This window comes from Panulirus ornatus, chromosome 27, assembly GCF_036320965.1.
Source record: "Panulirus ornatus isolate Po-2019 chromosome 27, ASM3632096v1, whole genome shotgun sequence".
Classification (NCBI taxonomy): domain Eukaryota; kingdom Metazoa; phylum Arthropoda; class Malacostraca; order Decapoda; family Palinuridae; genus Panulirus; species Panulirus ornatus.
Genome location: NC_092250.1, coordinates 16,041,797 through 16,066,695, shown reverse-complemented (window position 1 = coordinate 16,066,695; position 24,899 = coordinate 16,041,797). Strand labels below are relative to the sequence as shown.

The window sequence follows — 24,899 nt, the reverse complement described above, 5'->3', positions numbered from 1 at the left end:
AATGCAACCATATCTTTTTTTTCTTCTTCTTCTTTTTTAGATATTAATCTATTTCTTTCAGTTTGCTGAAAATGGTCGCTGCCAAATACGTTCGTTATGAATGTTCGTGGTGCTCCGAGATGTGGTTGGCGACTAGTAAACAAACTTGACGCTTTGGAAACGTGAATTTTCTCGAAACTCACACCACCTTAATTCCTCTGGTGTCTCTGGGTTACAAAGACGAAGGTGATATGGAGTGCAGTGATAGTGAGGCTGGAGCAACAAAAATGGAGGTAACAACCAGGTCCGAGGAACCAGGAGGTAGTGGGAGTCAAGGGGGTAAGATGACGTCCCCAGAGGGGTCCACTAACCCTAGTGGGGGGACTTTGAGTAGCAGTCATGATGGCCAGAGTTCAGGAGCCTCGAATGTCAAGGAAAATCCTGATCCTTGTAGCAGTACAGGGAGAAAAAAGCCGCTGTGTATTATCGTTCTTGGCATGGCAGGCTCTGGTAAAACCACCTTTGTGAAGCGACTTGATACTTATTTGAATATTCGCAAGCCTCATCATGTGGTCAACTTGGATCCAGCTGTGGATAGGGTGCCATACATGCCATTCATAGATATTCGGGATACAGTTAACTACAAAGAAGTAATGAAGCAGTATGACCTTGGTCCAAATGGTGGGATTGTGACGTCCCTCAACTTGTTCTCAACCATGTTTGGTGATGTGTTGAAGTTGATAGCGAAGAAAGAGCATGAGTTAGACTATGTCATTTTTGATACACCTGGCCAAATAGAAGTGTTTAACTGGTCTGCCTCGGGTCCAATTATCACCGGGACTCTTGCGGCATCATACCCAACCATTGTTGTCTATGTATTAGATGCTGTTCGTTCTACGAACCCCCAGACCTTTATGTCCAATATGTTGTATTCATGCTCAATACTTTACAAATATAAACTCCCCTTTATAATTGCAATGAATAAAATTGACATTGTTGACTGTAAGTATGCCATGGAATGGTTACAAAACTTTGATGAGTTCCAAGATGCTCTTGCTTCAGAATCGACATATGCGTCAAACTTAACAAGATCACTGTCTTTGGCACTAGAAGAATTTTACAGTACCATCAAAGCTTGTGGAGTTTCTGCTATCACAGGAGAAGTAAGTTGCTAAGCATGTAGACTGCGAATCAAGATCTTTTGAAGCATAGTTACGTAGCCATGTTCTAGTGGAAGGTATCATTTGCCTCTGACACCGGCTCTTCTTCCTATTCATTGTCTTCTTTACACTGTATATCTAATCTGGTTATTGCACTATGTCAGTGTTTGTATGACAATTCCTGTTTACATTAGAATGTCAAGTTTTCTCTTGAAAATTTTCTTATTTCTTGGTTCTGTCACATTTGCTGGTGAAGTGCTATATACAGTATCTAATGGTACTATATGATGGCTAAATGAATATTTCATAATATTAAATCTAGGTCACTTCTTGTACAGGTATTTAGCATGACCTCTAGGTACGTTTCATCTCATAATCTAAAAAAAATTATTTATTTCTTTATGTTAGCTAAGACAATATAGGCAACTGAAGCCCAAATTGAGGCCTTCTCATCTCTCTCTCTCTCTCTCTCTCTCTCTCTCTCTCTATACAGTGGTGCTGCCTCTCTGAAGCAGGGGGTGACATTGCTGTTTCCTTTGGGGCAGGGTGGTGCCAGGAATGGATGAGGGCAAGTAAATCAATGGACTGAACCAGGGCATGTGAAATGTTTAGGGTAAACCATAGAAAGGCGTGCAGGGCCTGGATGTGGAAAGGGAGCTGTGGCTTCAGTGCATTACACATGACAGCCAGAAACTGACTGTGAATGAATTTGGCCTTTTTGTCTGTTTTCCTAGTGCTACCTCGCTTAAGCAGGGGGTAGCGATGCTGTTTCCTGTGGAGTTGGGTAGTGCCAAGAATGGATGAAGGCAAGCAAGTATGAATATGTGCATGTGTATATATGTATATGCCTTTGTATGTGTATGTATATGTGTAAATATTGATATGTGTATGTTTATATATGTGCATTTATGTATATATATATGTGTATGTGAGTGGATGGGCCATTTTTCGTCTGTTTCCTGGCACTATGTCGCTGACACATCCACCTTCCTCCACATAGTCTTATCTATAGGCCATGCCTCGCATCTGCATGAAATATACTCACACATTCTTCAGTGTTTCCAGAACCTTTACCCCCATCCCCACCCTATGACTCACTTTTGCTGGAATAGGTACCCATTTTATTGACCAGCCCCCAGGGGTAGATGAACAACTGGGTTGACTGTAGATTTGAACCCATTTGCTTGAACCTGGGCAGCCTGTGAATGTGTCATGGTTAGGAATGCTAATTACTACACCATGCAAATGTAGTCTTAATTTTCATTTAGAATCTTGACTATCTTTATCATGCATTCTTTGATTTTACAGTAGGAAAGATTTGGTAGCTTCAGATTTCTGAGTATTTCCTCATATGGCATATTAAACTATTCTGGCATTATTTTAGTTGCCCCCTTTTTTTTTGCAATTTTTTATAATGTCCATGTGTCTCATCTTGTATGGTAACCGTACCTGATTTGTGTGTTCAGTACATCAAACAGTGCTAGTACGTAGCTAATGTTTTATAGCTGGCTTTGTCAGTGCATTCAAATGTTCCTTTTATTATACTTACTATATTCAAACTTATTTACTTTTTCATTTAGGCTATGTATTCATTGTTAGTTAACTTTCTGTTACAATGCCCCAATCTTTCTCTTATTTTGTCATTTTGGATTCGTTTTATTCCCTCGTTCAACCAGTTAGGTTGTGGAAAGAAGACTGCTAATCATCCCATTATATGTGAGGGATATGTTCTAGTCAAACTATGCATGAGTCACAGTTATGGAAAACAATCCCCTTTTTATACGTAAAAGAGAGGGATGCATTGCTCAACCTAAGCAGTGACCCACTCAAACTAATTTTACCACTCTTTGGTGACTGTTGTATGGTGGTTAACATTACTGACCCTAAGTTAACATGAGGTCAAACCCACATGGGTCATAACAGAGATTAAAACACCTTGCAATTACTAGAATTCAAAGAAACATGTCAGGCATTGGAAATAGAAAGCGTCATATTTCAAAAGAACTGCATGAAAGATGTTGGAGTGATATTATCTAACAACTTTACCAGCAGCAAAAACAATAAAGCATCAGTTTCCTCCTCCCAAAAGATGGCAGACTGGATTTTGCAAACCTTTAAGATAAAAAAAGGGGGAAAGATTGTGATGATGCTTTTCAAGGCAATGACTGTCTCCCAGGTTTTAAAGAATACAGATCAAGATTAAAAAATTTGTATTGCTTGCGACCAATCAGTGTGCAATTTTTTGATATATACTGGTATTTCAAACATTGGCTCACAGATTGTGGTCCGAATATATCATAACCATGGCAGGGTGCTTTATATACCTATTGCTAGGTTATATGTTGATTATTGAAAATTAGATATTTCAAAACAATATTTTCCCCAAATTCTTTCATGGTACATTTTCATCATGTAAGTTATAGACAGATAGAGATTGGCAGTTGCACAGAAATGGTAGGGATGACATAAGGCACAACTAAGGGTAAGGCAGTAGGAAAGCCGGGATGTAGGTCTTGCTTTTCATCCACTGTGGGAATTGATGTCAGCGAGCATGGAGAATCATCAAAGATAAAATTCGGCTCAGCTCCTTGGTATCATGTACAGGTAGTTAATGGATTAGGATGAGTTGAAGCTGAATGTTTTGGAGGTTTCTGCACACTCTGAAGCCTAGTCCAACATTTATTGTAGACACATTTTTGTTATACAGGGTGTACTTATTTATTAAATTGGAATTGAAAAAAAAATGCTTACTGTATTCCGAATTTGTTTCCATAGAAAATCTTCGACAGAAATTACCAGTTCTGAGGTAGGATTTTTGAAGTTGCACCTGTACTATTGTATGCTAAAATTACCTTTCAAGGCAAGGAAATGAAATTAAGAAAGTATACACATATCTTTCATAGCTCACCTTAACACTGTCAGTGGTCTGAAAGACTGGAAACAACTGACTTCACTGAAGTTGTACTTTTTGGAAATTCTTAGATGGTGTGGTTCCTGACAAAAGTGATATCCCATTGGTTTGATACGCATGGAAAATTCTATAAGAGGCCACATATGTATGTTTCTTCATATTTTTTTCTGCTAAAAAGTGTTGAATGACTATCAGGTTCTAGTGCCTTACAATACTCCACAGAATCAATCAAAGCAACCTTTGAAATTAAAAGATGCAGTATATTAGGTATGAGAAGATATTCAAAGTATTCGGGGCCCAAGGCTGCTTGCTTAACACACTCCCAGCAGCCATGAAAAATGTTGTGGGCTGTACAATAGAGAAAGTTATGAAGACCTTGGATGATTATCTACAAAATGTGTTAAACCAGCCAGAATATGATGGATACATAGACCTGTAGGTTGCAGCTTCCAGTAGCCTGACTGACCAATTGTGCAACACAGCAGCTGGGCCTGAGGCCAAACTGGGGGAAGGTGACCTCTGAATCATTAAAAGGATAACACAAGTTAAAGTGAGGTCACCCTTTTTGGGATAGTCTGTACCAATACATGTTTCCAAGAAGTTTTATAGCTTCTAGGAATTAATTGAGTACATGGAATAAATTCAATAAACAGACAAGTGTTGATGTAATTTCAGGTGCTTAGTCCAAAACACAACTATGGAGGGATACCATTTTGACTATGCCTTGTTTTTGTCCAAAAAGGGAAATGCGTTTTGGATTGCACAAAAGAGTTGTTTTAGGGAGGGACTTAAAGGTGTGTTGGGGATGAGGATTGTTAGAATCCTCCAGGATGGAGTTAATGGAGAAAACACAACCAAAAAGATTCAACTTGTATGTAGGTGCAACATCTGGAATATTACCAGAATGGTGAAGTGAAGGCAAAGTTGTAGAGACGGAAGTTGTTGAGGATACTCAAGGCTTGTGACCAGAACAACCTACCATATTAGTTTACCACTATATTAATCACAATTAGGTACAGCCTAGCTTAAACAATTATACTCTCAGAATGCAGAGCAGAATTTACTTCAGCTATTGATAGCAGTCTTTGCCCAGGCAAGGCAGATGTTTCACTGTCCAGACTAATTGCTTACTACATAACCCAAGAAAAGTTTTCTCATTTGAAAGTATAGCTTTAATTTTTGTGATGTCAATTAATGATCTGTATTATCTTCACATTGTTCTCTTTGTAAATAGCTAAAATTATTGCATATCCTGTTGTCCAAATTTACAGAATGGCAGTACTGAGCAGCTGGACATTAGGCAGTAGTAAAGAGTGTAATAATATCTTTTTTAAATTTGTCATTGTTGTGATTTGGCTGCCAATTGACAAATGTTAATTACATGTCCTCTAGGATGTAGTTTTATCTTTTGGAGTTATTGTGTAATTTTATCCCTTTATTAGAATGTAAATTTGATGCCGTTACAGCAGGGTCCTTGAGGATATAGTCACACTCCTGTTTTTCAAGACAAGGGAAATCTCTTAATTAGTTTGCCTTAGGCAGATAGCATATGAGAAATAATTTCCATTTCTTATTGTTCATCAGGGAATGGATGCCTTCATGAAGCTTACAGATGAGGCTGCCATTGAATATGAGGAGTATTGTGCTGAGAGTGAATCTCTTAAGAATAAAAAGAAAGAAGTAGAGGAGGAGCGACAAAAAAGTGACCTAGAAAAGATTGACTGTGACTTGAAGAAGGATGGATTATGCTCAGTGAGAAAATTAATCAGGTGAGTATATAGCTTATTATATACATAAGAAATAACACCGATGTTTATGTACTCATATTTTGATGATATCCTTTGCCACTGAAATGATATAGCCATTACCATTGTTACCATATCTTTGATTACAAACTTTTATTGAAAAGAGTAGAGGGTCTTTGAAGAGCTGTTTTTCAGAGGCTGTAAGTGAAATATGAATATGAAAATTAAAATAATGAAGGCCAAAAAACAGGAGATTTTGTTGAAGTGTAAGTGAGGGAGGAAAAGCTGCAATTATAGATACTAAGAATGATTCTCTCTAGTAGATATGTGAAGAGAAAGCTTTCTAGGTTGAAAGGAATGTATGGTAGCCACACAATCTTAGAGATTAGAGAGAACTTTTCACACCATGCATTAACTTTATTTCTCAATTTGAACATGAAGTAGTGTTAGGGGACAGGTAGGCAAAAGGGCTAGGAGGAAATTTTACAGCAATGAAAATGAAGATCGGATTGTAAAGGTGTGCCTAGGAGCTGATATCAAGGAAATTGTTCCTGAGGTGAGGTGACAGTAAGCTGAAAAGGGTCATGATTTTTTTTTTTCTACATTGGAAGCTCCAGTTACTGACAAAAGTCCACAAAGCCAGGCCTTAATTGAAATATGGAGAGGTTAATGAAAGGAAAAAGGAGGAGACAAAGGAAGTATTTGAATATTTTGGAAGAAGTGAAAATCCCATCTTTTAAGCAGAAGGAAAGATATGAGAGGTTAGAGAATTCTGAAGTTTTGAGGGGTAGGGAAAGAAACATTTATCAAAACAACAGACCCTTGAGTTGCCAACAGCCACACAGTAATCATGTGACTTAGCAGCTTACCGAATATTGCATAGTTGAGCTAGTGGTGGGGACACACAAGTAGCCAGTACTTAGCAAAAACCAAAGTGATACCTAGAAAAGAGGGAAAGTGACCCAACATTGCAGTATAGAGAAAGTGGGTCAAGTTTTGAATATAGCTTGGGAGATTTGATAAGTTGGACCACTTTCAACTCTGTCTAGTAAGGTTGCAGAGATAGAACCACCCCAAATGTGAGAGCAGTGCTCCATACAGGGATGGATCAGTTGCATGTACAAACAGAGCAACTGTTCAGAAGAAAAGAAATTTTGACACCTAAACAGGATTCCCGGTTTCTTACAAGCAGACTTAGCTATTTTGATGATGTGGAGTATCCAGCATAGAGTGGATGTTACAGTATTACCATGTTCATGGAGTTGAGTTAGAATTACAGAACCATCGGAGGAGAGAAGAAAATTGAGAAATTTTCTGTGCAGAAATTGGGTTTTAGAGGCATTAAACTTAACTAGATTTCATCACCTCCATCGAGATAAGCTGTCCAAATCTGAGTTGACTGAGGAAGTTGTGTGAAGAGGGGATACAGATTGAGTGAGAGAAGAAGGAGTAGGACTAAAGGATGTGGAGGAATGCAATGTTGAAACATCAATCTATGAGTACATTTTTTTTTTATATGTAGAAGAAAGGAAATCATTTATAAGATGGAGAAACATGTAGGAGGCAGGACAGAACCTTGAGGGACACCACTGCTGATGGAGAAAGGGGGAGAGGCTGATCATCAACAGCCTCAGAGATAAATCGACCAGAGAGAAAGCTAGATATGAGGGAGACAAGCAAGGGAGAAAAGCCAGAAGAGGGGAGCTTAGAGATGAGACCCCAATGCCCCACCATCAAAAGATTTGCATATCAAGGGCAACTACATATGATTCCCCAGAATCTTTTTGGGATGATGACCGGACTTTAGTTAGATGGGAAAGAATATCACCAGTGGATATCACCTTACAGAAGCCATACTGGTAATCAGAGAGGAGACTGAGATTCAAGATGTCTGAGAGTATGAGAGTTTATGAAAGATTAAAAGACTTTGGAAATGGTAGATGTCAATGCAGCAAGACCATAGATGGAGTGGTCGGAATGGTCATACTTCTCAGGTATAGGATGTATGAACATATGTTCCCAAAAAGAGGGAAAGTTCTGGTTTTCAGACTGAAACGAAACAGACAAGCAAGCACAGGTGTTAGTTCAGAGGTACATTTTTTCAGTACACAGTGATGTATACCATCAGGAACATAAGCCTTGGTTGTGTCTAGAGAGAGAAGCGCTTTTTTGATAGTTTGAAAAGGGATTGCAGGCTGGGGCATAGGTTAGTAAGAGGAGCATAAGGGGGTGAAGGAATGTTAAAGTCATCCAAGGTAGGATTAGAGCAGAAATGAGATCCAAAGAGAGTTATTGTATCTATAGGAGAGACAGCTATAGTACCATCAGAATGGAAAAGTGAATGAAAGGTGGAGCACCAAAAGCTGTTTATGATGCCCTTAGCTCAAGACTAGATAAACCTCTCAGGCAATAAAGATGAGTTATCACACTTCCTTTGAGTAAAGGACCACTTTGCCTCATGGATAATTTGCAATGATTATGGACAGCAAAGTGATAGTACTTATTTGATGATGCTGTTGTATTAACATGTCTAGAAATTTTTGAAAATTTTTTTTTAGTCCTTTTACAATGTACTTTTTCATACTTGTCTGTCATTTCTTGTATTAATGAGGTAGCATGAGAGGATGAAGAAAAGGCCTCATTCACTCACATCCTCTCTCTAGCTGTCATGTGTTATGCATTGAAACCATAGCCACATCGAAACCGTATCCCCCTATCCACCACCACACTCCGAAGACCTTTCCATAGTTCCCCCCAGCTACTTCAAATGCCTTGGTTCAGGCCACTGATAGCACATTGCTTAAATTCACTTTATCCTGTGCAGGCCTTTCAACCTTTTACATGTTCAGGCTCGGAACATTCAAAATCTTTTTCACTCCATCCATCTTTCCATCTCCAATTTTGTCTCCCCCTTCTCTTTACCTCTGACACAAATATCCTTTTTATTATCTCCACACTTATTCTGCCCATATGATCAAACTTTTCCAGCACATCTTTATCTGTCTCAACCATATGCTCTTATTACCACACCTCTCTCTTACCTTATCAGTACTTGCTTGATCAGACTTCCTTACACCCCATATTGTCTGCACACATTTCATTTTCAGTAGATGCACCCTCCTCCATACATTCTTATCTATAGCTGTGCCTCATATCCACACAGCATCGTTAGGACTGCTATACCTTCAAACATACCCATTTTTGCCCTCCCAAGTAACACCCTCTCTTTTCACACATTCTTCAGTGCTTCCATAACCTTCAAGCCCTTGCCCACCCCATGATTCAACTCTATTTCCATGGTTCTATTTACTGCTCTGTCCACTCCCAGGTATCTAAAATGCCCTTCTTCCTCCAAATTTTCTCCATTCATATTTACACCTTAACTAACCCATCCCGACTCACGTCAAGACCTAATAACACTGTTTTTATTCACATTTACTTCCCCAGACCCAGACACAGTTTTTGCATTAAAGCTATATATGTTCCTTAATTCATTGACAACATGTATGTGAAACAGAATATAATACAGCATCTCATAGCACAGACTGACCATACAGGTAGAAAACAGAAAATAATTGATAGTTGAATATATTTTATAAACACTGTGTAATATTCTTCTGGTTCATATTTATACTTTTGATGTAAAAATATATTAAGAATATAATATTGATCAATGCTGATGTTGCTCCTTGTTTCAGAGAAGATACGGAGATCTACCTAACTCATGAATCAGATAATGATGAAGAAAAAGAGAACATTGATGACGATGACACGGAGGAGAAGAAAGAGTTATATTCATTTCAGCAATTTCTCTCCAACCAGAAGCTTAAGAGGGAGCAACAGAAAACAAATTTACAGAATTCTTGAAAGAGTGATTATGGTGTTTTCATTGGTATGGTTGTGTGAAAAGTGATGGATGAATAACTTATGCATAAGAAGATTTTGTTAGCCATTTTAACATGTCATTTATTGGACAGATAGAATAATCTCATTTTGCTCTGCTGTTATTATGAAAAGAATAGTGAATGAGAGTACAGTTTTGTAAAATATCTTTTGTACAGAACAGAACAGATCGGAACAGAACATTAGATTGGGGAAGAGCAGTGTGGTTTCAGAAGTGGTAGAGGATGTGTGGATCAGGTGTTTGCTTTGAAGAATGTATGTGAGAAATACTTAGAAGAGCAAATGGATTTGTCTGTAGCATTTATGGATCTGGAGATGGCATATGATAGAGTTGATAGAGATGCTCTGTGGAAGGTATTAAGAGTATATGGTGTGGGAGCCAAGTTGCTGGAAGTGGTGAAAAGTTTTTATTGAGGATGTAAGGCATGTGTATGAGTAGGAAGAGAGGAATGTGATTGGTTCTAGTTCTCAGTAAATGTCGGTTTGCAGCAGGGGTGCGTGATGTTGCCGTGGTTGTTTAATTTGTTAATGGATGGGGTTGTTAGGGAGGTGAACGCAAGAGTTTTGGAGAGAGGGGCGAGTATGCAGTCTGTTGTGGATGAGAGGGTTTGGAAGTGAGTCAGTTGTTCTCTGATGATACAGTGCTAGTGGCTGATTCAGAAGAGAAACTGCAGAAGCTGGTGATCGAGTTTGGTAAAGTGTGTGAAAGAAGAAAGCTGAGAGTAAATGTGAGTAAGAACAAGGTTATTAGGTTCAGTAGGGTTGAGGGACAAGTCAACTGGGGGGTGAGTTTGAGTGGTTAAGAATTTGGGGAAGTGAAGTGTTTTAGATATCTGGGAGTGGATTTGACAGCAGATGGAACCATGGAAGTGGAAGTGAATCACAGTGTGAGGGAGGGAGTGAAAGTTCTGGGAGCGTTGAAAAATGTGTGAAAGGCGAGAACTTTATCTCGGAGAACAAAAATGGGTATGTTTGAAGGAATAGTGGTTCCGACAATGTTATATGGTTGCGAGATGTGGGCTGTAGATAGGGTTATGCAGAGGAGGATGGATATGTTGGAAATGAGATGTTTGATGACAATATGTGGTGTGAGGTGGTTTGATCGAGTAAGTAATGAAAGGGTAAGAGAGATGTGTGGTAATAAAAAGAGTGTGGTTGAGAGAGCAGAAGAGGGTGTATTGAAATGGTTTGGTCACATGGAGAGAATGAGTGAGGAAAGATTAACAAAGAGGATATATGTGTCAGAGGTGGAGGGATCGAGGAGAAGTGGGAGACCAAATTGGAGATGGAAAGATAGAGTGAAAAGGATTTTGAGTGATTGGGGCCAGAACATACAGGAGGGTAAAAGGCGTGCAAGGAATAGAGTGAATTGGAACGTTGTGGTATACCGGGGTCAACGTGCTGTCAGTGGATTGAACCAGGGCATATGAAGTGTCTGGGGTAAACCATGGAAAGTTTTGTGGGGCCTGGATGTGGAAAGGTAGCTGTGGTTTCAGTGCATTATACATGACAGCTGGAGACTGAGTGTGAATGAATGTGGCCTTTGTTGACTTTTTCTAGCACTACCTCGCATGCTTGTGGAGGGAGGGGGATGTCATTTCATGTGTTGCGGGGTGGCGACTGGAATGAATAAAGGCAGCAAGTATGAATTATGTACATGTTTATATATGTATATGTCTGTATATGTATATGTTGAAATGTATGTCTTTATATGTGCGCATGTAGACGTGTAAGTATATATGCGCATGTAGACGTGTATGTATATACACGTGTATGTGGGTGGTTTGAGACTCTCTTTCGTCTGTAACCTTGCACTGCCTCGCAAACGCGGGAGACAGCAACAAATTATAAAAAATAAGATTATTAAAATAAATAAATAAAATCTTTTGTCAACATGTATTGAAGCAGGATGTTATATTTTTGGATGAAAATGCTGAAAAATTTCTTCTTGCTTATCTGTAATGTCTTTGAAACTTTTGCCCATAAAGTCAATAAAGTTATTTCAGTATTCATAGCATACCTCTGCTTGTATTTATTTCTTTGTTCATTCTCCTCATGATATACAATAAACATAATACTGGTTCTTTTGCATACGTGTCAGACTACTATGTTTGGCAGAAAGACACCTATACAATTGAATTATTGTATGAATACTGTTAATATTGGATGTGTGCAAATGAAGCCATTGTCAACTTGTTCCTGATGCTGCCTCACTAAGATAGGAAAGTATTTAGGTGTATACATGAAAAGGAGTACCAAGTGGTATTGCCCAAAGAATTTTCATAAGTAATTGTGAATGAGGATTAGATTCATCTAACAAAGTTCACTTGAAAAAATAAGATGTTTAGATAAGTTTACTTCATGTCTCGTATCAGCTATTTGTTCTCATTCTTAATAAGTTTGTACACGACTAATCTTGCCCCAACACTGTAGGCATTGCATCTTGGGACATTTTTGTTCAGCCATCAACTAGAGAAATGGTTGGCTTTGTCTGCAATGTATGGAATGAAGATCACATTTGAAAGGGAAAAATAATAATTCCAAGAATCTTACATTATTCAGAGGTGGTCAAAAGAGTGAATGCTTTTCAGAGGGGAAAAAAGCAAAACTAGGGAAAAGAGATGCAGAAATGGATCCTGGTGGTGTGATATGGTAGCTAGTGGCATACCTGTTTGTGGATGACACTATGTTGTTTGCTGAGAGAGAAGAGGAGTTGCAAAAGGTTGTAAGTGTGTTTTATGATGTGTGTAAAACATAAGCAAGTGAAGGTGAAGGCTAGTAAAAGTAAAGTAATGGCATTTCAAAGGAAACAGAGTGAAAATATAGATTTTGTAAGACCATATAGAACGAAAGAAAAAAGTACTAGATTATGCTTTGGATATGGGGGAAAAAGACTGGAACTCCAGGAAGTATGCCATCATGGCCATATACCTTGTCCACTTGGATTTGGAAAAGTACTCCAAACACCCATTTTGAGGAAAATTTAAGAGACAATATTGATTCAAATGAAGGATGTCTAGATGCAGAATCATTCAAAATTAGAGTTAGAGGGGATTGAGGTATGAAAAAGGAAAATCTTATCAGTTGTAGAGTTAGCTGAATGATCAGGTGGGAAATGAGGAGGAAGCATTGAATTACAGAAGTTATTGGATATATTTTTGGTCAAGGACCAAAAAGATTTGTCAGCAGAAGTAAAACCTGCACACTTTCCTTTTATGGTGTAATAGTCTTTATGATCAGCTTTTCAATGATTCTTAGTAGAACTGAAAATGATGTGGGATTAGTAGAAGAGGAGGATTTCTTGTCCCGATGTGCTCCATCCCTAGTACAATAGACAGACACCAGAGGATTTGCTATCAAACCATTATTTGGGGAGAAAGATGTACAAAAATGGATACAGGGCTCATTAAGCAAGGAATGTCTCCAATGTGGTCATCTCGGCTGGGGGCATCCTCTCCAGCAAAGCAGTATCTATCCCAAGGAAATTCAGTAAAGAAACCACTAAGAGATGAATGATGAGCTCTTCATAGTTCTAAATTTGGTGTTTCAAGGGGGATAGGTTATAAGCATACCCATTTAAAAGTGATTTGCTTTCCTTAACCAAGTATTCCCAGTCCTCTTTACTACTCACACTACTGAACAAGCTCTCCATTTCTTTTTACATGCTCCCCAACTGTACCCTCAATTGCTACATCATTCTTCCGTTAAGTTTCCATACCACCATGGTATGATCCTTTGCATCAAAACTGCTGAAGCCCTCACTCAGCAACTGCCAGGAAGCACATCCCTCTTCATTCTTACTGTAACCCTACTGGGTGCATAGACACTGAAAATCATCCACCCTGCATTATCTATTTTTATTATATCGTACATCACTATTAATCTCACTTTCTTACACTCTTAAACATACTTCCACAGCTCCTTCATCAGAAGTGCCATCCCTTTGCTCTTGCCTTCACAATAATCCTCGCTTTAACACCCAGACACTCCCAAACCAAACCATTCCACCTCCTTTCTGTTCAACTCATTTTTACTTGGAGTCAGAACATCCTGGTTTCTCTCATCAAACATAATAGTCTCTTCCTTCCTCTCAGCCTGGTTACATCTACCTACATACAGACACGTATTCAGAGCCTTTAAGGAGAAATCCTTGCTTTGCTCTTTCTCTAATGGCTGTTTTTGGAAAGTGATGATACAAAGAGCCTTGCCAAAGGTGACTCCTCTCACTGTATAACCACTCACAGATGAAATCTGCCTTATTTATGTGTACATTCTCGGTGCATTGTACATGACAGCTAGAGATTGAATGTAGGCAAATGAGGCTGTTCTTGGTGCTTCCCCGAAATCTTGGAAAACAGTGAACAAGTGAGTAAAAAGTTGTGTATATATATATGTATTTATATACAACGAAGAAATGTAGCTAGGACGCCATTTGGACAATCACATGTTTACCAAATGGCGTCGTAGCTTCTCTTCGTTGTATATCAACTGACTGTCATTTCTCTCTTGTGTCTCCCCTGATGATGTGATCATTACACAAAAGTGCGCTTGGGAACTTATCGTGTTTCATTTTCCCTGTGGACTCATAGGAAGTGTGTGCATGTGTATATATGTATATGTCTGTGTGTGTATATATATGTGTACACTGAGATGTATGGGTATGTATATTTGCGTGTGGGGACATGTATGTATATACATGTGTATGGGGGTGGGTTGGGCCGTTTCTTTCGTCTGTTTTCCTTGCGCTACCTCGCAAACGCGGGAGACTGCGACAAAGTTAGGGGATAGGGGAGAAAGAATACTTCCCACGTATTCCCTGCGTGTCGTAGAAGGCGACTAAAAGGGGAGGGAGCGGGGGGCTGGAAATCCTCCCCTCTCATTTTTTTTTTTAATTTTCCAAAAGAAGGAACAGAGAAGAGGGCCAGGTGAGGATTATTCCCTCAAAGGCCCAGTCCTCTGTTCTTAACGCTACCTTGCTAATGCGGGAAATGGCTAATAGTTTGAAAGATATCTTTTTTCATACATATTTGCCATTTCCCTCATTAGTGAGGTAGCATTAAAAACAGAGGACTAAGCCTTAAGAAGGAATATCCTCACTTGGCCCCCTTCTCTGTTCCTTCTTTTGGAAAATTAAAATCGAGAGGGTTTGATTTCTAGCTCCTCGCTCCCTCTCCTTTTAGTTGCCTTCTACGACACAAAAGGAAAGGAATACGTGGGAAGTATTCTTTCTCCCCTATATACATGTGTGTGTATTAATGGACTTAGCTTGACTTTGGTTATACAGCTAGTAAAAAGTCACTTTGGTGAGGCTTTTCTTTCCACCAATTTCTTTCCTCGGAATGTTATAATGCATGATCAAAACACCAGTATTTCAAACACAGTCCCATCAGTTACAAATTGAAATGACAGCTATGTAGCCTCATAACTAGCAATGTGGACTTGTAACCTAACCTAGAAATTGATTGGGGCTTAAGATCTGAAAGCTCCACTGCAGCTCTGTAAACTTATGTTTGAAGGTTTTTAATGGAATTCTTGTAATTAGTGGCAATTGCAACTTGTATATTCATTTAATGTTTTACTGTGAATAAGTTGACCTCCAACCTACTGTTTTCAAAACATCATGGAGTTACAGTTATTTTGACAACACCCTACTGAAGAGGACATTGTAAAATGTAATATAACTAAGTTTCACAAACTTTATCTAATGTTCCATGAAATGAAAATCGTCTTTGTGATACACATCAAGTTAGGTTCAAACGAATGTTTATATGAAATGCCCGTAGATCTTTGGTTCAGAGATGATGTTCAGTTAGTCATTGCGGGAAATGTTCAGTCGATATGTGTCTTAGGATTGTAAAGGAGGCGGGTAGGTAGATTCCAGACATTCCAGGAGGCCACGGGCAGCGTTGCGTCAGGACGACACTAGGTGGCAGGCCCGGCGTCCTCCCCTGCGAAAGAAAACAGTTTGCGGTGAATCTTGTGTACAGTAGAGACGTACTTGTGGAATTTACCGTGTAACACCGTCCAGGTAAGGCTCAATTGCTCTCGTGTTTGTGTTAAGGGTAGAGTGGTGTCTGGTCGTCCTGCTGGAATGATTATTTTCAAGTGAAGTGTCTCAAAGACGCCTCCTTTTTTTTCTTTTTTTTTGGTTGGTCAAGGAAAAGGTTGGCGGCTTGGAACAACCAGCTGAGCGGGAGACCGTACAGTCTTAGGTTCACCTTTGAGTCATCCATGTTGTGCCATGTCTGTATTCCAGTCCCTTTGGGTTATCTTTTGCTTTTCTCTGTTGCATCATAAGGTCAAGCGCATTTTGCTGTAGTAGATTTCATTGTTAGACACAGAGAAAAATCAGCAGACTTCAAAAAATTTTGGTTGTCGTCACCCTCACCCCACAAGGTCAGGAGCCGGAGATGCCAACAAAATAATTTTTTCTTCTTACGAAATTCTTTTTCTGAGTCAATGTTTTTCCTTTTGGAGCCGCCAAAGCAACAATGATAGCGGGTGAGTGTGTTTTCCTCCTGATGTTGTCCAATACTCTATCCACCATCAAGTCTTTACGGTGTGGGTTCATATCATAGCCTGTACGGTTAGGTGGTTTTTTTGAAGTTCCATTTCGACAAATTGCAGATGATATGGCGTGTAGGATTTTGAAATGAACCCCACGTCCGTGGTGGTTCGTACAGAGGCGAAATGTGGATCATTACCTAAGTGTTCCAAACCCCATTGAAGTCACTTTGGGATTTTTTTTCTTTTATATATTTTTAAGGGGGAAAGAAACAGTATGATGTCTTTCATCGAGGAGGGTGAAGGATGTGTGTTCCTTTTGGTCTCAGATAGACGTTATCTTATCGTGAAATAAAGGTTAAGAGAGGCATAGTATGGACTGGGGATGTGTTAGGCTCAGGAGGATGTAAGGTGTGTGTCGGGTCTGGATGAGTTTAAAAATTGGTTAAGAATTGTTCGGGTTTGTATGTGTATATATATATTTGGGGGGGGGTTAGTATGTTATGTATGTATATATATATATATATATATATATATATATATATATATATATATATATATATATATATATATATATATATATGGGGGGTTCGTATAAGTTAGATCCATTTTATATTCATTTTACGCTAATATCTATCTATCTATCTTCTTTTCTTTTCAAATCTAATCTAAAATATCTAATTTTAAAATTCCTACTAATCTATTTTCCACAATCTATTTCTTATTTCTATCATCTATCAACTATTTTCTTTTTAAATTTCTATCTAACCAATCTTTTAAATTTTTAAACTAATCTAACAAACAATCTAACAAATCTATCTACTTTTCATTTTCTTTAATCTATTTTCCCTTTTATTCTTTTAAATCTATAATCCTAACCCCTTTTTCTACTTTTATCTTACATCTATCAAAATCTACAAATCATCCTACTACCCATTATAATCTATCTTTTCATCTATCTAAAATTATCTATCTATTCTAATCTATCCAATCTATCTTTTAAATCAACTATCACACTTATCTATTATCTATATTTCATTTTCTTTAAAAAAATTTTCTTTAAAATCCTATACTATTATCTATCTATCTTTAAATCTATCTATCTATTTTCATATTTTATCTAATCTATCACTTTTTCTATCTATCTATTCTATTTTTAAACCTTTACTTCCTATCTATATCTATCAACATATCTATCTTTATATCTATCTATCTTCTTTTACCCTACCTTCTTTAAAATTCTATTATTTATATAAATTATTTTCTTTAAAAATCTATCTACCCTTTTTTTAACTATACTTCTTCTTACTATTTCTATTAATCTTTTCTATCTACATCTTTATTATCTAACTTTTAACTATCTATACTATCTATCTATTATCTTTTATCTATCTATTTTCCCCTATTTAACTATTTTCTTTAAATTTTTTCTTTAAATCTATATCATCTAAACCTATTTCTAAATCATTATCTAATCTTTTTCAATACACTATTTTCTTTAACTATCTATTATCTATCTATACTATCTACCCATCTTTTTTTATCTATCTAACTAAATCCATCTATAATTTTCCTTTACTATTATCTAACTATCTAACCCTTCTACCCCTTTTTCTTTATCTATTCTACTATCTAAAAATTTCATATTTTCTTTTTTAAATCTAATCAAATCTACCCTATTCTTTTCTTTTAAAAATTTTATCAATTTTAAATCTATCTATATCTTTACCCCTTCTTTTTAAAAATCTTTTCCATTCTATCTATTATTTTATCAAATCTTACCCTATCTTTTAAATCATCTTTTCTAACCCTATCTATTTTAAAATTATCTATTTTTCTTTAATTCATCTAATCATCTTTTATCAATTTAATTTATCTTTTTCCTTTCTACATTTTAAATATCTTTTCATTTACCTTATTAATCTATCTTCTATTTTCTAATTATTTATCTATATTCTATTCTATAATTACTTAAAATCTATCTTCTTTTACACTATTATACTATCTTCTATTTCTAACTTTATTATAAATTACTTCAAATTCTACCCCTTATTTATCTTCTTCTTTTCTAAATTTATCTATTATATCTATACTATTATATTTTTTCCCTTTTCTAAAACAAATTTTTCTCCCCTCTTTTTTAAATTTAATTATTACTTCTATTTACCAATTTACTTTCTTTATTCTATCCAATTCTATTTTCTTTATTCTACTATTACTATTATATCAATTTCTTCTATTTTTCCAATTATTAATCTATCTTCTATTTTACTATATTATACTATTTTAATTCTTTTTACCTTTAAAACTATTTTCTTCATCTATCTTTTACTATCTTCTTTTTTAAACCCTATTTTTATCATATTCTAATTACCTATATATCTATCTTTATTCTATTATTAAAAACTATCACTTATTTCTAATTTTACTATCTTAATTTTTTTTTAAATTCTACTATCTTCCCTTCTATTTTATATCTCTTCAAATTCTATTTTATTATAAAAATTTTCTATCTTATTTATACAAATTATATCTATTCTTCTATCTTATCTATTAATATCTATCTTTTTTTACCCTATACAAATTTATCATCTTCTTTTAAATATTAATCCATTTTTTAATTCTAAACATTTTACCCCATCTTCTTTTACCTTCCCATATTAACTATTATCTTCTTTATCCCTATTTTAAAATATCTATCTTCAAACCCTACTATTAAATATCTATCTTCTATTCTTTTAATATTTATTATTTTCATTTTACCATATTAAATATCTATCCACTATCCCTTTAATCTATCTTCTATCAACCTATTAACTTTATTTTATTTCCCCTATTTATTATTTCTATCTATAATATTTATATCTTCTATTCTACCTTTATAATCATTTTCTATTTAATTTTATATTATTTCTTCTTTTCTATACAAATTATTTTTTTTTCTATTATTACATATTAATCTTCTTTTTCTATTACAATTAAAATATCTATCTTCAAATTTCTACCTTTTTTTTAAATCTATCTATCTATCTATCTATCTATGTCTATCTGTCTATCTATATCTATCTATCTATCTATCTATATCTATCTATCTATCTATCTATCTATCTATATATATATATATTTTTTTTTCACCGACAGCCTAGTCTTTTTTACCAGTAGCCACATAATTTTTTTTTTTCAAACCGACCGCATCTTTTCCTCTTAACTGGTTTAATACCATACTGCCCAGTACCCTTCTCGGACAGTTGTGTGAGTTTCTCCTTGGAAGCCATGTTTATATGAGACTGGCTATACCTGCCCTTAAATACAACGTACACGTCGTCCTCTCTCTCTCTCTCTCTCTCTCTCTCTCTCTCTCTCTCTCTCTCTCTCTCTCTGTGTACGTCTTGTTCGCATGGATGTTTGTGTTCGGGTTGTATTGTTGCATAGCCTTATTATTTCTTCGTCTTGGTGGACATTGCCATATCCTACGGTTATACCGACGGGGTTGTATTTTATTCATTTATTTTTTTTTTGTTATTTCTGGTTGTCTTCTTCTCTATCGTCTTCCTCTTCTTCGTCATTGTGTTTATTAAAAGTGCCGTGGGTGTCTGAGGGTGTCCTTCGTTCCTTCCCTAGTCCGCCCCGCCGATCCTTGTAACCACACGTCGCATTCCGTGGATCCTCCCCAGCCCCAAAGCCCCAGCCCCGCCCCCGCCACGGTCACTGCGTGGTCGGCCATACCCCTCCCCGCCCCGCCCCGACCTGCCCTGCCCTCCACGGACCCCGCCCCGCCGCCACCCCACCTCAACGACTCTCACTCATATCATGGAGCCCCATGTGCCCGGCTGGCCAGGGGTCCTAGGGAGCGTGTGAAGATACGCCAGGCTCCTCTCACACCTACTTACCTACCCACCTACGTACCTACCTACCTACCTACCTACCTACCTGCCTACTCTACCTACCTACCTACCCGTGCCTCACTCCCTCAGCATCTTGCCCCCTCTTGCTGGTGCATTTTTGTCGCCTCCACCCCGAGAGAGGATGCTCTCTCTCTCTCTCTCTCTCTCTCTCTCTCTCTCTCTCTCTCTCTCTCTCTCGTGTTTGTTGTTGTTGTTGTTGTTCCCCAGCCATCTAAGGTGTTTTTGCCCCCGCCACCACCCGTGAGTTGGCGAGGGTTGTGATGTGGTTGTTTCCCAAGGTGTTGTGTGTAGGTGTTCGCTGCTTGTGGTGTCGATGTCTTTTATTTTACTGACACTGGCCTACACTCTCTTGTCTGTACAAAGTTCATTTTCTTAATGTTTGGAAATCCTTTGTACTTCAGTCCACGTAGATTATCGGGTATTTTTCACGGACTTGTATTTATATTTTTTTTTTATATATTTTGTTCATTGAACTTTGTCGCTGTCTTCCGCGTTAGCTCCATCCTTCCACCCCCAACTTGGTCTCCCACTTTTCCTCGTTCCCTCCACCTCTGACACATATATCCTCTTTGTCAATCTTTCCTCACTCATTCTCTCCATTTGACCAAACCATTTCAATACACCCTCTTTGCTCTCTCAACCACATTTTTTATTACCAACACATCTCTCTTACCCTTTCATTGCTTACTCGATCAAACCCCCTCACACCACATATTGTCCTAAAAAAAATTAATTCCCAACACATCTACCCTCCTCCGCACAACTCTATCTATAGCCCACGCCTCGCAACCATATAACATTGTTGGAACCACTATTCCTTCAAACATACCCATTTTTGCTCTCCGAGGTAATGTTCTCGACTTCCACACATTCTTCAACACTCCCAGAACCTTCGTCCCCTCCCCCTGCCTGTGACTCACTTCCGCTTCCATGGTTCCATCCGCTGCCAAATCCACTCCCAGATATCTAAAACATTCCACTTCCTCCAGTTTTTTCTCCATTCAGACTTACCCCCCAGTTGACTTGTCCCTCAACCCTACTGTACCTAATAATCTTGCTCTTATTCACATTTACTCTCAGGTTTCTTCTTTCACACACTTTACCAAACTCAATCACCAACTTCTGCCGTTTCTCACACGAATCAGCCAGCCACCAGTGCTGGATGGGGAAGGGGGCGAGCATGGATGGGGTAAAAAAGGAAGTGCTGGCCAGTGTTGTGCTAGGATAGCATCGTAACAATATGTATATATATATATATATATATATATATATATATATATATATATATATATATATATATATATATTATTTTTTATTATTATATATATATATATATATATATATATATATATATATATATATATATATATATATATATATATATATATATATATACTGGGAAGGACCGTCAGTTATATTTGTCACACACACAGTGGATAACGCTATCTTAGTTTTATGGGATGAAAGCAAACGCCAGGGTTAAATCTACATATAATACAATACATACGAATACAAGATAACAAAGTACATTGATCAGGTAAAAGACACTTTGGTTAACACAGCATTCAATATTCCACATTTTTACGATCGCCGGTTCGTTAACAAGCTGTTCAGACACTCGGCATTCACTATTCCACCTTTTACGATCGCCGGGTCGTTAACAAGCGGTTAAGACAGTTGCCGGGTCGTTAACTACGAAACCCCTTTTAGGAGAGGGGAGGGGGGCGCTAAGTACACTTGACTGTGGTTGATTAAGACCAGGAAAGACTTAATCAGGGGAAGGTGGGAGAGAGGAAGAAAGGAAACTTTGAAAAAAAAAATCGTAAGAGAAGGAACTTAAGAAAAGGAACTTTAGAAAAAGGAACTTAAGAAAAGGAGGCTTAACAAAAGGGACTTCAAAAAGGAACTTTAAAAAAGGAACTTAAGAAAAGGAGGCTTAAAAAAAGGGGACTTAAAAAAGGAACTTTCAAAAAATAAAGTTATGAAAAAGGAACTTTGAAACAAGTAACTTATGAAAAGGAACTTGAAAAAACGAATTTAAGGAAAGAAACATTAAAAGGAATTTTTAAAAGGAACTTATGAAAAGGAACTTGAAAAAGGAACTTAATGAAAAGGAACTTAAAAAGAAGGAACTTAGAAAAAGGAACTTAAGGGGAACTTTTAAAAAAAAGGGAACTTAAGTAACATTGATGTTCCGTAAGCCGTCATATATGTGTGTGTGTGTGTGTGTGTGTGTGTGTGTGTGTGTGCGTGTGTGTGTTCTGCAGACGCCTGCCTGGTGGGGCTGGGGGGGGTCTGGGCTTGTTCAGCGAGGGAGAGTTATGCTATAGTTAGCGATCAAAAGGAAGGAATTAAGATGGTAATTGCTTAAGGTGTAAAGCAATTTCAATCGTCTATCGCCTATATATATATATATATATATATATATATATATATATATATATATATATATATATATATATTTTTTTTTTTTTTCATACTTTGTCGCTGTCTCCCGCGTATTGCGAGGTAGCGCAAGGAAACAGACGAAAGAAATGGCCCAACCCCCCCCATACACATGTACATACACACGTCCACACACACAAATATACATACCTACACAGCTTTCCATGGTTTACCCCGGACGCTTCACATGCCTTGATTCAATCCACTGACAGCACGTCAACCCCTGTATACCACATCGCTCCAATTCACTCTATTCCTTGCCCTCCTTTCACCCTCCTGCATGTTCAGGCCCCGATCACACAAAATCTTTTTCACTCCATCTTTCCACCTCCAATTTGGTCTCCCTCTTCTCCTCGTTCCCTCCACCTCCGACACATATATCCTCTTGGTCAATCTTTCCTCACTCATTCTCTCCATGTGCCCAAACCATTTTAAAACACTCTCTTCTGCTCTCTCAACCACGCTCTTTTTATTTCCACACATCTCTCTTACCCTTACGTTACTTACTCGATCAAACCACCTCACACCACACATTGTCCTCAAACATCTCATTTCCAGCACATCCATCCTCCTGCGCACAACTCTATCCATAGCCCACACCTCGCAACCATACAACATTGTTGGAACTACTATTCCTTCAAACATACCCATTTTTGCTTTCCGGGATAATGTTCTCGACTTCCACACATTTTTCAAGGCTCCCAAAATTTTCGCCCCCTCCCCCACCCTATGATCCACTTCCGCTTCCATGGTTCCATCCGCTGACAGATCCACTCCCAGATATCTAAAACACTTCACTTCCTCCAGTTTTTCACCATTCAAACTCACCTCCCAATTGACTTGACCCTCAGCCCTATATATATATATATATATATATATATATATATATATATATATATATATATATATATATATTTTTTTTTTTTTTTTTTTTTTCGGGACTGGGTCGAAAATGGTCGTACCGTCGTGCTTGGTCGAAAATGGTCGTACCGTCGTGCTTGGTCGAGAGTGGTCGTACCGTTCTAACTGCTTGATAGGATCGTACCGTCCAGGGTGTCGGCAGCGTGACCCCGGATATTCATTAGTATCATTTGCGATATCCGTTTGTACATGAAGGGGGGCGGGGGGTCAGGTCAGAAAGGCTGGGGGTGGGTGGGGTCAGGTCAGGTCAGGTCGAGCTGGGAGACAAACCCTCCCACATCATATACCTTTCCGTGTGTCGTGCGATTAAGGGGCAGAGTCGTGCGCTCTGCCCACGAGGTTGGATAGCACCCTGTGGAGCCGAACGTGCGCGCGGGGCCGGGTTCTTCGTTTTCCGTGTATCACGTTTGGAGGAGGAGAGGCATTTGTGGTGTGCTGGTCGAGGAGGGGGTGTGTGGGGAGGAGAGCGGTGTGGGGGGTAGCGACGAGGGCTGGGGAGGATGCTGGAACATTAGGTCCGGGGAGGAGGATGTGGAACATTAGGTCCGGGGAGGAGGATGTGGAACATTAGGTCCGGGGAGGAGGATGTGGAACATTGGGTGTGGGGAGGCTGGGGGAATTACTAGTTTGGTGGGGTTCGGTGCATGCCTCCTCCTACGCCACTCCTTCGCCACACTCACATGTCTTTCCCCCTGCGGGTCCCTCCTTCTGTGTAGCTGGGAGGGAGGGAGGGAAAGGGGGAAAGGAATGGGGGAGAGGGCACACAGGCTTGGGTGGGGGTGTGATGGGAAGGAAGGGTGGGAGGAGGCGAGTGTGCGAGTTGAAGGAAGATCGTGGTGTGGAACTGAGTTTTCATGCTGGGTATGTGGGGCCACAGCTCTGGTGGATGTCGGTGCCATGGTGTGTGTGTGTGTGTGTGTGTGTGTGTATGTGGAACAGGACCCCCCCTCCCCCCTTGTCTCAATGCGTCAAGATTACCTCGCCGATGAAGGCGCGTTTAGGATCGCTCCCTTCCTCCTTCCCTTTGATTGCCGCCCCTCCTCCCCCTTTCCCGGCTCCCCGTCCGTCCGTCCGTCCGTCCGTCCGTTTCTTTCTCTCTCTCTCTCTCTCTCTCTCTCTCTCTCTCTCTCTCTCTCTCTCTCTCTCCCCTGTGTAAGAATAGCCTCCCCCGGGTCCTCACGCCCTTGTTTATTATTCAACTCATATCTCCCGGAGAGGAACAGTTGATGGTGAAGTGTTCGTTGGGGGAAGGGGGGCCAGGTTTGGAGGAGGAGGAGGATGGAATGTGATGGTTGGGTTGTGAACCCCCCCCCCCTTCTCTCTCTCTCTCTCTCTCTCTCTCTCTCTCTCTCTCTCTCTCTCTCTCTCTCTCTCTCTCTCTCTTCCTGCTCCTCCTCCTCCTCCTCCACCTCCTCCTCCTCCTCCT

General features: G+C 38.6%; 2 protein-coding genes and 1 long non-coding RNA gene across 3 annotated transcripts in view; 2 read left to right on the top strand and 1 right to left on the bottom strand.

Moving 5' to 3' along the window:
* Positions 1-93: 93 nt before the first annotated feature.
* On the top strand, positions 94-11,717 carry LOC139757602 (GPN-loop GTPase 1). Its single transcript, XM_071678237.1, has 3 exons — positions 94-1,142; positions 5,635-5,819; positions 9,494-11,717. Exons 1-3 carry the CDS (start codon positions 231-233, stop codon positions 9,660-9,662), a joined length of 1,266 nt encoding a protein of 421 aa, XP_071534338.1. The 5' UTR covers positions 94-230; the 3' UTR covers positions 9,663-11,717.
* Positions 11,718-15,248: 3,531 nt separating this feature from the next.
* Positions 15,249-16,141, bottom strand: LOC139757600 (uncharacterized). Its single transcript, XR_011714678.1, has 2 exons — positions 15,917-16,141; positions 15,249-15,646 (listed from the first exon to the last, which is right to left on the bottom strand). It is a non-coding gene; the product is annotated as an uncharacterized lncRNA (long non-coding RNA).
* The window catches only part of LOC139757598 (E3 ubiquitin-protein ligase LNX-like), a 380,167-nt gene continuing 370,907 nt past the window's right edge, over positions 15,640-24,899 (top strand). The window contains exon 1 of the mRNA XM_071678233.1: positions 15,640-15,726. The gene's annotated coding sequence lies outside the window, so the exon portion shown is untranslated. The remainder of the gene's footprint in view (positions 15,727-24,899) is intronic.